This window comes from Balearica regulorum, chromosome 6 (genome assembly GCF_011004875.1).
Source record: "Balearica regulorum gibbericeps isolate bBalReg1 chromosome 6, bBalReg1.pri, whole genome shotgun sequence".
NCBI lineage: Eukaryota > Metazoa > Chordata > Aves > Gruiformes > Gruidae > Balearica > Balearica regulorum.
In genome coordinates this window covers 13,056,427-13,070,230 of record NC_046189.1, presented here as the reverse complement: position 1 = coordinate 13,070,230, position 13,804 = coordinate 13,056,427, and the positions used below count along the sequence as shown (strand labels likewise).

The 13,804-nt window shown below is 44.7% G+C and overlaps 1 protein-coding gene across 1 annotated transcript; it reads right to left on the bottom strand.

Moving 5' to 3' along the window:
• Positions 1–14: 14 nt before the first annotated feature.
• Positions 15–10,967, bottom strand: BZW1 (basic leucine zipper and W2 domains 1). Its single transcript, XM_075756317.1, has 12 exons — positions 10,828–10,967; positions 10,109–10,182; positions 7,997–8,173; positions 5,584–5,678; positions 5,266–5,331; positions 4,290–4,425; positions 3,602–3,711; positions 3,310–3,480; positions 2,844–2,990; positions 2,367–2,505; positions 1,350–1,472; positions 15–1,096 (listed from the first exon to the last, which is right to left on the bottom strand). The coding sequence occupies exons 2-12, from the start codon at positions 10,170–10,172 to the stop codon at positions 1,065–1,067; spliced, it is 1,260 nt and encodes a 419-aa protein (XP_075612432.1). The 5' UTR covers positions 10,173–10,182; positions 10,828–10,967; the 3' UTR covers positions 15–1,064.
• Positions 10,968–13,804: the final 2,837 nt, after the last annotated feature.

Below are 13,804 nucleotides of genomic sequence, written 5' to 3'. Positions count from 1 at the left end.
GACAGTCCTTGACATTAAGTGGAAGGATGGCCTTTATTTATAAAAAAAAAAATTACAAAGGAAGATAACTGTAGTATTGAACAGACTGCACCATGATCACCCATTTTTTAATTATTTTGTTAATTTTAGTAGGTGTACTCTGGGTACCAGTATTTCAGTTAATGCTCATTATTTAGCTTACAACAGTATAGACATCACTCTTACCAAAATCTTTCTTAAATTATGAGCTGTCCTGAGAATTTCCACTAGGAATCCAAGTTCTGGGGAACAGGTAAGCTGTTTGGTTTAACACATCAACTGCCAGCATAAAATAATCTCTGCACTTCAGGGGGAGAGGGTAGAGTTCAGTCTCTTACCTTCCAGCAGTCATGCATTTGCAGAGCAGTGCAAGCCAGCTGTCCGCTGCCCCAGCCCTGCTGTTGGGCAGCTGTACCTGGAACCTTCTCTCTTCCTGAGAGAAGCGGCAGCAAGGCTGCCCCAGAATTGATGCCTGGCCAGGACACGGAGCTCGCAGGAGTGGGGCAGTTAGTACAGAGGATTGCTTTATGCTGAAAGTACAATGATGAGAAAGGCCTTAGGGAGATGGGGTGGTTTGGAGCAAGTGGTGCAGCTGGAAGTGTCACACCAAGTTACCACACAAGCCATGGCCTCTTAACTTGGGAGGCTTTTTACAATTTAATTTGCAAACAGAACTGCCATGAATCCCATTCACCATAGCATGTCTATTCCAATGTAGATAGAAAACCCAAGGGGTAAAATGGATTTCATTGTGGAAGGCCTTAAATTATATTATTACAGTAGAAAATACAGGAGGTAGAATATAACTGAAAGGACAAATGCAGGTTAGAGTCAAATCTAGAATAGCTCCTGTAAGCTACTTAAAACATGGTTTTAAAAACTAAATCCAGTATTTCAGTAACTATAGAAAACGGTTAAAATAAATTTCCATGAGAGCCCTTATATCATGCTTGATACAGGGAGGTAGGATGTAAGAATCGGGACACATGAGACGTGACACTTATCTACAACTCCTGTTTGCTTTACTGAGGACAGAGTTTCACAGGTCAGTCACCCTCTTCAGCTTCAGACTCTGACTCTGGAACAGAGAGACAGAGACCTGTGAACAGGCTACCAGCAAGTCAGTTCTCCCAGTCCCCACCCTGCATCCCACTAAGAGCTGCTGTTGGGTCCACATGGATTTCACTGGCAAGTTTTTCTAGCCAGTACCAGAGGCACACCTAGTGTTAGGGACAATTAAAATACCCCCACCACCACCCCCCCCCAAAGCATTATTGCATTAAGGTTCCCAAAATTCACAAGCTCAGCTTGGGAGCCAAGCTGCTGGTTACCTTCTTCAGCATTCTTGAGCCATTCAACAAACTTTTTCATTTGCTCCAGAAAGACGCTCTTTCCCTTTGCAAGATGCGCATCTTTATACCACTTCAGGATGGGTTCTTCACTCAGAACTTCAGCTGTAAGACATGCAGGAGCAGTATTACAGCAAGCCACCGAACACCAGCTCCTGAGAACCCTGGACTTCCTCTCCCCCCCCCCCCCCCCCCCCCAGAAGCCCCCCACCCTCCATGGCTGGGCATACGTGCCCTAGGAATGCCTCCTGTTTGACATTCTGAGCACCAAGCATTTCAGAGTGGCTGCCCGAGTTTTCCGAACACTGCATCTAGGAGCTGTGCTTTGACTCCCCACCAAGTCTTGAGTATTTCACAGCTCTCTGAAATGCCACACTAAGGAAAGCTGCAGTCAACAGCTAAGAATGGATGCAAATTCTCTAAAGTCCAAGGTACAACACAGGAAGTGTTGGGTTTTTTTTAATTTTACAAGTACAATGTAGTTTTCAGTTTAACAACAAGCTTCCTTACATTCCTGTGGTGGTTCCACACATGCACAAGCATGTTTTTTTCAGTAACACCTTGTAACAGCAAGTCTAGAAGCAGTCCAGACCACCTTGATGGGCTGTCTCTGGCTGTTCAGTCAGTGGTCAGATACACTATTGCCTATCTTTCCTTAACTTAAAAAATTTAAATTCAGCTTTCATCTACCACAGCTCAAACTGCAGTAGACAGGCAGCATCCCCCCTGTCTAGAGTAGTACCTCCCCTGTGTGCCAAGAATAGCTGCATCCACCTTTGGTTTTTACGGCTCCAGCTTCATGAGCTGAAGAATTTTCTGCCTTCTCTTTGCAAAATACAATATTGTAGTACTGATCTTCCCTAAAGGTCTTACCAGAACTGAAGCATTCTGCAACTACAGCTTAAAAAAACCCACAAACAAACCCACAACCACCACCACAAAAAACCCCCACAACCACTCCCCAAAAGCCCCACGAACCTACAACCCCACAGAAGTTACCTTTATAGAAGAGCACCACTATTTTCTGGAAGGCCTTCATGAAGTGAATGTTGTCATAACAATACTCCTGAATCTTCAACAGAAGAGTCAACTCTGACTGACCTTGAGTAGTAAAGGCAGCAAGTAGAGGGCTGTATTGCTGTAAGAGGAATGACAAATTGGCACACACAGAGCACTGCGCCTTCATCACCTGACTAGACCAGTTTTACACAGTTCCATCAGCCACCTCTTCGAAATGTGCAACACCCCCACCCCAGAGTGCTTCTGCAGAGGTGATACTGCTTTTCCCTCAGTAACATGGACTGTAATAACCCGTTACAAAGGGAAGAATTCCCTCTCTAGTGCTGTTTCTGCATTGGGGGGGGGGGTGTGTGTGTGTGTGTGTAGTAGGTTTTAAGTCATTTAAAAGGGAGCTAGAAACAGGGAAGCTCCAGCCCTACCCAACAGGTACAAAAGTCTATACTTAAGTTGCAATACCTTCAAGTGCTTAATGGCTTGCTCTGCTACCAGCTCCTCCTTCTTGTTCCATTCCACTGTGCTCATGACACTCGACCAGATTATGGCTACCACAGTCTGTTCTGAGATGTTGTTTTTCTTCATCTCCTCTTTCACATACAAGATTATCTGCCAGTTACAATAAAAGAGTCAGCACATAGGCCATATACAACACTAAGCTAAATTAAAACTTCTGCTCTAAAGGCAACCTAGAAGCCTTCAGAACCACAAACAACCCCCCTGATCATACAGCAGGATTCAGAACATTAAGGAAAGACTATGAAGCTAATACCGAACCTAAATTCTTAGTGAGAGCAGTTGTTTAAGCTCAGTATTTAATTAGGCACTAATCTGAAGATACATGCTATTGTATTTCAGATAAATTGAGCTAAATTCAAAAAGAAAAAAAGAAAGAAAAACCCCCTACACCTTGTCTACACACACTTACATCCTTGAACGGATCTCCCCGTGACATCTGCTCCTGAAGCTCTTTCTGCAGCTCCTTCCGAGCTCCTATGGTTTGCTGGTTCCGAACATACTCGGAAAGTTCTTTTAGTCCTGCTTCAGTGAAATACTTGGAGAAGTGTTCAACACTTTGTTTGTTGGCTGGGAAGAGTTCCTAAAAAACAAAAGTTTACAACAACTCTTTCACAAGAGAAATGCATGTTGCTTAATCCACTGATAAATGCCGTTTACTAAACTAGCTTAAGTAGCAACTCAGTAATTTCAGTGGTACTCACCATCAGCCTGTTATCCATATTTACTTTACGAAGACTGACAGCCACTGCATTAATATCTTTCTCATTTATCCATGATTTGAACAGCTTGACTGCAAAAGCTGCAGAAACACCTGCCCAACAGGAATAGCAGTATTATTACTGAAATTCAAAACAGAGGGAATGATAAGGCCTGAGAGTCCAGGGCACCAATTTGTCAGACCCCTGCTCAAGGCCGCAGCAGCCGTCCCCAGAGGCAGCCCCAGCGCAGCCTGCAGTACCTCTGCCTGAGGATACTGCCACCTCTGGCATGTCAGACTTTTCTCACCACTCAGCATCATGAAGGCTTCCCTGTACTAAACTCAGCTCTCCTTGCTGCAATTTAAGAAGGAACCTGAAGACATGACACATCTTCTACATCCTGAAAGGTCCCTCTCCAAAATACAGTGCTGCCTTGCTGGGCAACACTAGTGACAGCAGCCTCAGCGTCATGCGGGGAAGTCCTAACCACAAGTTTTTTGAAAAGGCTAGTTTTCTAAAGTCTTAGCAAGACCTTCCATGTTATGAGGCAGGATTTGCTAATCCTGTAGTAAATCTATCACCAGATGAAACTAGTAAGCTGCAAGGGTGTACTGTCATCACAATTTCCACCTACTTGTCATGGTTCCGTCCCCACCATCCTTCCCTAAAGAATGAGTTGGGCAACCCTTACCTTCTTTAACCAAGTTCTCATTGTAAAGACTGTTGAGAATTGATGCATTAAGTGTTCCGTTGGCTAGCAAAATACCCGTCAACATGGCCAGTTTGTTCCGCTCAGACTCTGAGAACCCTTTCAGGAACAGCAGCAACTGCAAGAGGAAGTAAGAAAAGTTGTCATAAAACTACCACCTCACTGAAGTTTGGCTACTGCCTTCATGTTAAGACACTCATTTCAATGAAGCCATTCAACTAGCAAAAGCACTAGTTCACGGGGAATCTACTACTCATACAAGCTAGCTGTTCTTCTGTAAACACCTTGGTCTAGACAAGTGGTCCGTGCACTGGGTGGGAACAGGCTGACAGGCTGCACCCAGAGGGCAGTGGTAAATAGTTCTGTTTTGATCTGGCCACCTGTCACAAGCGGGGTGCCCCAGCAATCGATACCAGGCCCAATGCTGTTTAGTATCTTCAAAAGTGATCTGGATGATAGGATCAAGTGCACTCCGATGAAATTTGGGGATGATACCAAACTGAGTGGGGAAGCAGACACTTCAGAAGGGAGAGTCACCCTGCAGGAAGACCTGGATAGGCTGGAGGAATGGGCTAACAAGAACTTTATATTCAACAAGGACAAATGTGAAGTCTTGCACCCAGGAAAACATAATCCAGGAGTGCAGCACAGACTGGGATTTTTTCACAACGAGAACAATCAGCCTTTGGAATAATCTCGCCGGGGAAGTGGAAGATTCCCCAACATTGGACACTTTTAAGATTCGGCTGGGAAGGGTGCTGGGCCATCTGGTCTAGATGGAGCTTTTGCCAAGAAAGGTTAGACCAGATGATCCTTGAGGTCCTTTCCAACCTGGTGTTCTATGATCTTAAGTGTTCTATTTTAATAACCCATTGTACGATAAAACTCTTCTGTATAGAGTAATTAACTAGCAGAATCTGAAGGTTTATTTGCCTGCTCATAAGGAACTACTCCATACCTTTTTGACTTCATCTTCAAAGCCCTTCTCCAGGTACTTGTAACGCCTGATTAGCTTGTTAAAAACCTAAAAAGATACAGCATGTATTATTTTTTGCTCTGAACTATCATTTAATTAGAATTAAAAAAAAAAAAAAATCAAGTTCAGTATGGTCTGAACCCTTTAGAGCACTTTTAGCTTAGAACAGTGCTACTTGTACCTCTTCTAGTAAGCTTCTTAAAGCCATGCATTACTTTCACCTAAACTTTCAACTACACAAACATTTCATTTTCGACCACAAAACAGTTTAAGTTAAATTGTACTCATTTCAGAACTAACCTGAGCAAATGCTTGCATGGTTTCAAGGTCTTCCTGTGCTGCAAATACACAGACATTTGTGCGTGTCATGTCATCTGCCAGGGTACCACCTGGGGCTAAAGAAGGGTTTCAGCATTAGTGGTATTACTCCCCAATGAAAGTACTGAGTAGTCTCCACAGTAAGAATTCCAATACTCATAACATCCACCATGTTGTCCTTTCATGATGGACACTAGATCACTGAAGACACTCCTACATTTCCATCTGCTCCACTGCTGTAGTGGAATTTTAAAATCGGTAGCTTAGATATGAACATTTAAATATTCTGACCCCCTACAGCTAAATGGATTGGCAATGCATCTGGTTTACATACGGATAAATTAACATGACCATATGAGTTCCTCTTCCCTTAAAGGAAGCCACTAAAGCTGCTTAATCCTAGCAGGTGTCTTTTTAGTGTCTGCTGCAATAGTGCTGCTTTGTAAGTGTCTTGTAGATAACAGAGTAAGTCACAACAGGAGATGAAACACAGAGATGCATGTTCAACATTCAGTACCCCTGAGATGAGCTTAAAACATCGGTCTTGAAAAGCACTTCAGCTTTTTAGCTGCTCATTAGAAGATGCTTCTTCACCATTCCTCTTCAGTTTAATACAAGCATTTAACTGGTAGCCAGGCTGCTTCACTAACTAGGGTGAATTCCAAGTCACCAACTCCAGCGCCAGAATACCTCATCACTGATTTCTATGCCATCCTACATATAAGGGAGATCCTTTTGTTATGTATTAGTCAGAAAAATGAGTTAAAGATGGAAATAAACCTTAATGGTAAGAATGTTAAAAAGCTGGTAAAGCAACAGGATGCCAATTTTTATTTTGGCCTTGTCTGACTAAAGATCAAAAGGTAGTCTACTTAGCTACTTGTTACAGAGAGTTGAGTAAAGGATTCCTCTACCACCATTAATGCAGCAATGCATTTTTCCCTTCCCCCTCATTCCTAGAAAGAACACTTCCCAACACAGCATGTACTAATTAAGACTCTTGAAAGTAAACCCACAGATTGTAACAATTTGTGCATTAACACTTTCAAGCAGCGATGCTCCATGTGGCAGACAAGTTTACTTACTCGTGCTACCAACTCTCCTAACATCAGCAAAAGAGCCTCTTGCCAAAAGAAACATCACAGTAACCTGAGTCTAAGTAACACTGTTCCAATACACAGCTTTCAGATAAGCCTGCATGAAGTTAAAGCATTCTGAAATCCTTGCTTTTGAGCAAGTCACCTGACATTTCTACAGTATCAGTGTGAAGCCCACCTGAACACGCAACAGACACACCAAACCAGCCCCCCGGCCCCAGCAGAAGTGCCATCTACAGTCTGACTGTGGCCCAGAATCACGTATTTCCTCTCCTCCCCCAATGCATTTAGGTCATTTGAATTCTATTTCTGTTACACTGGCATTTGCAGAAGATTTTCTGTAAATTTCTCATTTAAGTCTCCCCCCTCAACTACTGCATAAAAATGCTAAAATCTAGACAGACTTTTTTCAATCTAGGCAGACAACATAAAGGGTCCTCTTCACAGCCTGCATTTTAAATGAGTCCCTGCCATCTGAACCCCTTCTCACTAAGCAGTATTCAGTCAAGTAAGAAATGTAAAGTCTAAATCTAGAAGTGTCACTTTTTTTTTTAAACTACTTTTGAATCTCATTTAGCTTCATCTACTTCTTACCTGGTCAGTGAGCATGTTTCATTCTTTGTTCTTTACACGCAGTGTGCACATAAGTTTACAAGACCTTTTGTCATCTCATTTCCCTTCCTCAGTTCCCTGTGTTTTCTGCTGACTCGACCACCCTCTCATTTCTAACTCCCGATTATCTGCTAGAGCCCATGACCTCACTATTGCCAACAACGAAACTATCTGTAATAGCATTTCCAAGACTAATCACATCAGATTCTTCTGTAAACAATATTACTTTCCAAAATAACAGGGAAGTGTGCACAAAACACAGGATCAGGTCAGAATCTTTCAGGGCAACTCCGTTGGCCTTGTGGCCACAGACCACATGCCTGAAACAAGCATTCATCCATCTCACATCAGCAGAAGTTAACTTGACTATAGAGTCAAGATCCACTCCTGGTTAAAAAAAAAATTAATTAAATCTAATAGATTTTTCCTTTAAGCCAAGCTTGTACAGTCTGCGCTTTGAAGAATGCAAACTGACTCAAGCAAAACTGCAGCAGAGTATACAGAGTATTTCTACAGTAATCCAATTGCTCAGTTACTAAGATGGTCAGATAGTTTAACACAGATAACTTAAACTCTGCTCTATACACTCAATGGCCTCTTTAGCAAAGGTTTTACACTGAAAGAAAACTGTGAGCTTTTGCAGAGTTAAGTGAATGAAGACTGACAGCAGCCTCAAAGGGACTTACCCAGCATTCCGCCAGCCACCAGGATGTCAAAAAGTGTTTCTGCATAGCGGCGATAGTCAAGTTTTGCACCAGAAGCATCAAGAAACTTTGCTACTGCCTCCAAGTCAGTGCCAGTTTCAGTTAAACCTTGAATAATGCAGTCCTGGAACTGAGTAGGGTCAAACCTCTCTTTTTCATCTGTAAAGAAAAAGCGTTGAAATGAAGTTGCTGCACACAGCTGCTTGGTTTTAAAAGTTTATTAAAAAAGCTTATTAAAAACCCAACAAAATTCAACTAAATAAAAAACACCCCAAAACCCTGCACTTGCAGGCCTGAAGTTACACAGAGCTGAGATCATTCCAGTCTTCCAAGACAGCTGGTATTAACTAGCACAAACAGTGGGCTAAGTGTAGCCTAAGATTAATTTCAATGGCCAATATAGCAGTAAGAAGTTTTATTGTTTTTACTCCCCTATTCAGTCACTGCTGGGGGATGAGGCTATCAAAAGCTAAAACATTCCTTAGTTATCTCTAATTGAATTCTTACAGTACTTTCACTAAGAACAGTTGTTTGTGATGAACATTAGATGGCTCTAATCTGACTTTCTCAGTCTGATTCTTGCACCCTGTTAACACATTAGATCACTGTTTCCCTCCAAAAAGAGAGGCTTAGCTACACGCTGGAAGGCAGTTCTTAATGCGTGTCCCCAGAATTTTGTACACTTGACTCCACTACTCATGTTCCATTTCAGCCCTTTGGGCCTCTCACAACCTTTGTTGTTGTTAAAACAGAACATGTGCTTCTTCAGTTGAGATGCGACAGTTGATCAGAGCCTTGTTTTTCACCATAGGTAGGGCATAGTTAATATGCAACAAATCCACTCATGTAACTAACAAAAACCCTTAAATGGAAAAGGTCTTCAACTTTACTCATCTCAATTTGTCCTTAAGATTATGCAAACCATGAGAGGAAAGCTTCCAAAGAAACAGAACTCAGCTGCAGATCTTACTTTGCGTGCCATCTATAACAGCTTAGCCAGTTTTGTTACCACCTGTTAGCAACCTTTCTGTAAGTGACATACTAGTGTCCTTACATTCAACTCAAGTATCAACGCTTTGGTAACAGTTGGGCAAAAGTCTGGAAATACTGGATCAGTTATTTCCCAGGACAGATCCATGAAGCTCATTGTTACTGCAGAGTTGCATGGCAGCCAAACTACGGTTAAATGCTTAAAAAGAGACAAAAACCCCAGAATGCTAGCATTTCATCTGGACAGACTAAATCCAACTCTCACTTCAACAGTTTCTCAAGGTACTTCTACTTTAACATTAAAATAGGTTCTGTAAGTCAACATATACTTAATTACTAGTTCAGTATGTACAGCATCCTTAATGCTGTCAGTTTGAGCTGGAACACTACTAGTGTATTAGTAAAACAATGTTAAACAGAAACTCTAAGAGCTGTCTCCACTTCTTTAGGTTTAAAAAACATACCACCAAAATACTAAATTAACCATACCTCTTCTTCAGTCACTAATTCTTCTTATGGGAGTAACTATGCACGTACAGAGATAGACACTTGCACATTCCACACTTTAGGATTTTTTTTTTTTTGGTTGGTTGGGTGTGTGGTGGGGGATTTTGGTCTTTTTTTTTGTGTGTGTTTGGGTTTTTTTTTAAATTTAAATCAGCTATTCTTATAGGATTAAGGGGACAATGTAACTTTTATCCAGTGGCTAACAGTGACATTCCTACTAGATTAGACGCTCCTTAGATGTATGTATTAGTCTGCAACAAGCCTGGACTAGAGTTTCCCTGTAACTCAAGGGTACTAGATACTTCTGCTTTCAGGCTAAGCACACTCAATACAGTTCTAGACTAAATGTTTCTCAAGACATGGTTACCATCGTAAATTCAGCTACAATTCTTACTGACAAATATTTTTTGTTAGTACAGAGAACATTCTAGCACCTGGTTAGCCTCAAGACTTTGTATTCAGCATGGTCTCATTTAAAACATTTGTAAGAACATAAAGGCATGAGGGTTTTTTTGACAGAAACTGACTTTCTACTGGGCACCACACACACAGCACCGACAGCAGGTTCTGGCAATACGTGCACTGCGGCTAGCTTACCTCTTTTTCTAGTTTTAAAACGCTGGCCTGATAGCGTCGGCTTCTGCGGCTTTTGATTATTCATAAAAGACACCCTGCAAGGAAGCAAGAAGCGCAGCTCAGGCCGCTGACACGGAGCCTGCCCGCACGGCCGCCCCAGCAGCTCGGCGGCCTCCCCGCACACCCCGCTGGCGGAGGGCGCCCCGCCAGCTCCCCGCGCCGCTGCCAGCCCGGCCTCCCCCTCTCGCGGCCGCTCCCAGCCCAGCCCGCGCTGCGGCGGCGCCGCCAGACCCCGCGCCGCTGCTCCTTCCCTCCGCCGGCCTCCATTTTCCCCACGGCACAGGGCAGCTAGCGGGGAGGCACCGGCCCCCGCCCCGGCTACCCGGCACGCACCGGGCCTCCCCAAGCGGAGGCGGCGGCAGGGCGTTGGCGAGACCTGCGCGGAGCCGGCTGCGGCAGCGCCCCTCACCCCCGTCCCACAGCGCGGAGATGGCGGCTTTGTCGCCGCCGCGCTCCAGTGCCCGTGCGGAGGAAGATGGGAGATCGAGCTCTCCCCCCACCACCGCCGCCGCCGCCGCCGCCTTCCACTCGAGTGCGGCGCGGCCGTTACGGCCTGGCCTGGCCTCGCGTGGCGGCAGCCGGCCGCAGCCGGCCCCATCCGGCCGCGCCACACCGCCCCCCCCCCCGCCTCCTCCCGGCAGCGCACGGCGGCCATCCCCCACAAAGGCCCATCTCCTCACCGACTTTAAGGCAGAGAGAAAACACCCGAACTGCCCGGAGCAGAGACGAACGCGAGCAGCGGCAAGGAGCAACGATGGCAACGAAAGCTCTCCGGGCGGAACCAACGCAAGAGGAAGAGGGGAGGACCGCGCTCACGCTCCGCCCGGGGCGAACCATCCCGCTCCGCCAGAGAGAATGGGGGAAGAAGGGCCCGAGAAGGGGGCCGGGCTTCCCCGGGGCCGCCTGCTCCCAGCTGTGGGCCCACCGACACCTAACGGTCCTTTGCCCCGCGCGCTCCCCTTCCGCGCGAGTGGGAGTGCCCGTCGGATTCCGCCCCCCCCCGGGGGAGTGAGCGCGTCCGCCCGCCCTCGTGATTTACCGGCACACACAGGTAGCCGCCCGCTGTCCCCCCGCGCCAGCCGTGCACGTGGATCAACGCATCGAGGGCAGCGCAGCGCTCCAGGAGAGCGGCCCCGCCGCATCCCCCCGGGTGGGGAGGGTCCTGCGTGGGGTCGCGGGCCGGGGCGGCCCTTCGGCGGTGCCCGGCCCAGACGCCGCAGGGAGAGCTGCCCTCTGGCCTGGTTTACGCTCCCAGAAGAGCGGCCCACGCAGCTGAGCCGGAGAAAAAGTGCTGGGGCAGGGCCGGGTCCTGCTTTGTATGGAGTATTGGCGGCCCGCTGTGTGCAAGGGGGAGCCGGGACTGCTCGTAGCAGAGAAAGATGTCCAGTGAGCAGAGCCCGCTCCCCTTTGGAAAGACGTTATCGGACCGTGAACACAACCCCTCACTGTACTCAACCAGATCTCCACCCAGGTCCCTCCTGGGGGCTCAGGTTCAGCCCTTCCTGGGAAGTGTCCCAGCAGCAGATACGTACAAACAAGATAACAGAGCCTGCTCTGGAAGAGGAAGGACTTCCTGCAAAACTGTCACAAAACAGACCGCTAGACCATCGCTCGGAGAAGCCGCTTGCCCAGCACAGAGGGAAGCAGCCGAGCAATGCGTGCTCGCTGCGTCTGCCATCAGAGATGAAGCAGGTTGATAGTAAGCTGACTTCCAGTCAAAGTCCTGTTTCTTTGCAAAACGTGCAAAGGCTGATGCTAACCAGCATTGTGACAGTTGTATTTAATAAATTTCACTACAATAACACACAGTCCATTTCCCAAGCTGGTCAAACAAATATGTAATTTGTCTTTTCCAAGGTAGTCATTAAATATTCAATAGCATATTGATTGGATGTGTAAAAACAGGAAGCCTATGCGATCTGGCAAACAGCAGTAAGTAGAACAACTAATAGGGTATCAGCATATTAGTTCAGGTGCTAAGGAAGACAACCTCAGAAGTACCCAGGGTGAAAACCGGGCCCCATCAACATGAAAGGGAGTTTTGCTATTGACTTCAATATTTTAAGATTTCACTCCTAATCTTTGAATTATTTGTTCAGCAGCAACATGGCTTTTAAAGGGGTAAATATCAGTCAATATATTATATTCTTTCCCATTCATCTGGTTATTTACCAAGACCTGTAAAGCTTCCTGCCAAAGTAAATTGACTGTGTTTTAGAGGGGCTGATGTCTTAATTGATTAAACTTAGAAAAAATCGGACTCATAGAACAGCTTTACACAAAGCTTATATCAAACCATTTCTCTTGTTCATCTAAATATAGAGTAAGTGGCAGAAAATCTGCTAGCCCAGACCCTATTCTCACTTTCAAATGGATTAGATATTCCCATTTCAGATTTGACAAGCTGTTTCATACAATTTACTTTTATGCGTATATCAGAGGGAACAGAAACAATTATTACTGTCAAATTTATACCCAGAATGTCTGTTATTAGCATCTTGATTAGCATTCATGTTAGGTGCTGTACAAATATATCTATACAATATATGTATAAAGAGCACTCTATTTGAAAAGGCACATTTGTCCGTCCTTGCATTTGTGCATTCCTCTAAATAAACCTAGTTTTCAGTAACTATCAGGCCTTCTATATGTTTACTAGATCTCTCTTTTTTTCATGTGGGGAAATTATAAAAGCTCATGAGGCTTTACAAGTTTTCACCTCACACCTTTGTTAACACCATACCTGCTGCACTATTAGGTCCTAGATCTGCTATTACAGTTGTAATAATTTCTTCTTTCCTCAGATCGTGATGATAACATCACCTTACAAAGACTTCACGTATCCTAGTCTATACAGGTAGAATTATAAGTTAAAAGCTACTCACATCTGCTATAGAACAAAGTTCCTTACTTCCAGAAGTGCAGGCCTCCTCTACTGCAGTTAAAACACAGGTTCTTTCACTAGCAGTTATAATAACAGGTCTCATCCTATCTTCAGGCTGTGGAGCAGTCTGTTTATTAGCAGGCAGCATAAACAAAACCAGTACGTTAGTGTAGGTCCTTTAAGTATTGTCTAAAAAACATACACTGCCAAACTCACACACCAACATGTAACTGGAAATGTTTACCAGACTGAATATAACATGCAACATACTTCCCGTGCTCATATAGGACAGAAAATGCAATTGCAACTCCCCAAAAGGGGCAAGCTAACCTAGAGATCTCAAGCTTCCCTCTAGACCTTACACAGCTGCCAAAGTTCCACCAGGTGTAAAGTATAATGTTCCTTTGACTAAAGCTCTTGAAATGACCAGTTAGCAGGTGTATAAACAGAGCAAGTTGCTGTACTTCAGGAGTGGAAAGGGGTCACCTGTACAACCATGACTTTTAAATTAAGGTCATCCCCAGTCCTAGTTCTTTTTTATCCCAACAAACCTTCTCCTTGGCTGTGAATATTTTCTTTTTGTCTTGTCTGGCCTAGCAGAGAGGTTATCACACCACTCAGCTAAATTGTAATTTTGCAGAAGAATGCAAGGAGAAGTGGTGTCCTTTGATGTTCTTATACAGTGTTGTAAGTGATCTGCATTAGCCACTCACAATCTGGGGAACACACCAATTCTGGTAATTCTTTTAGTAGACTTTATTTGAAAACCTTAT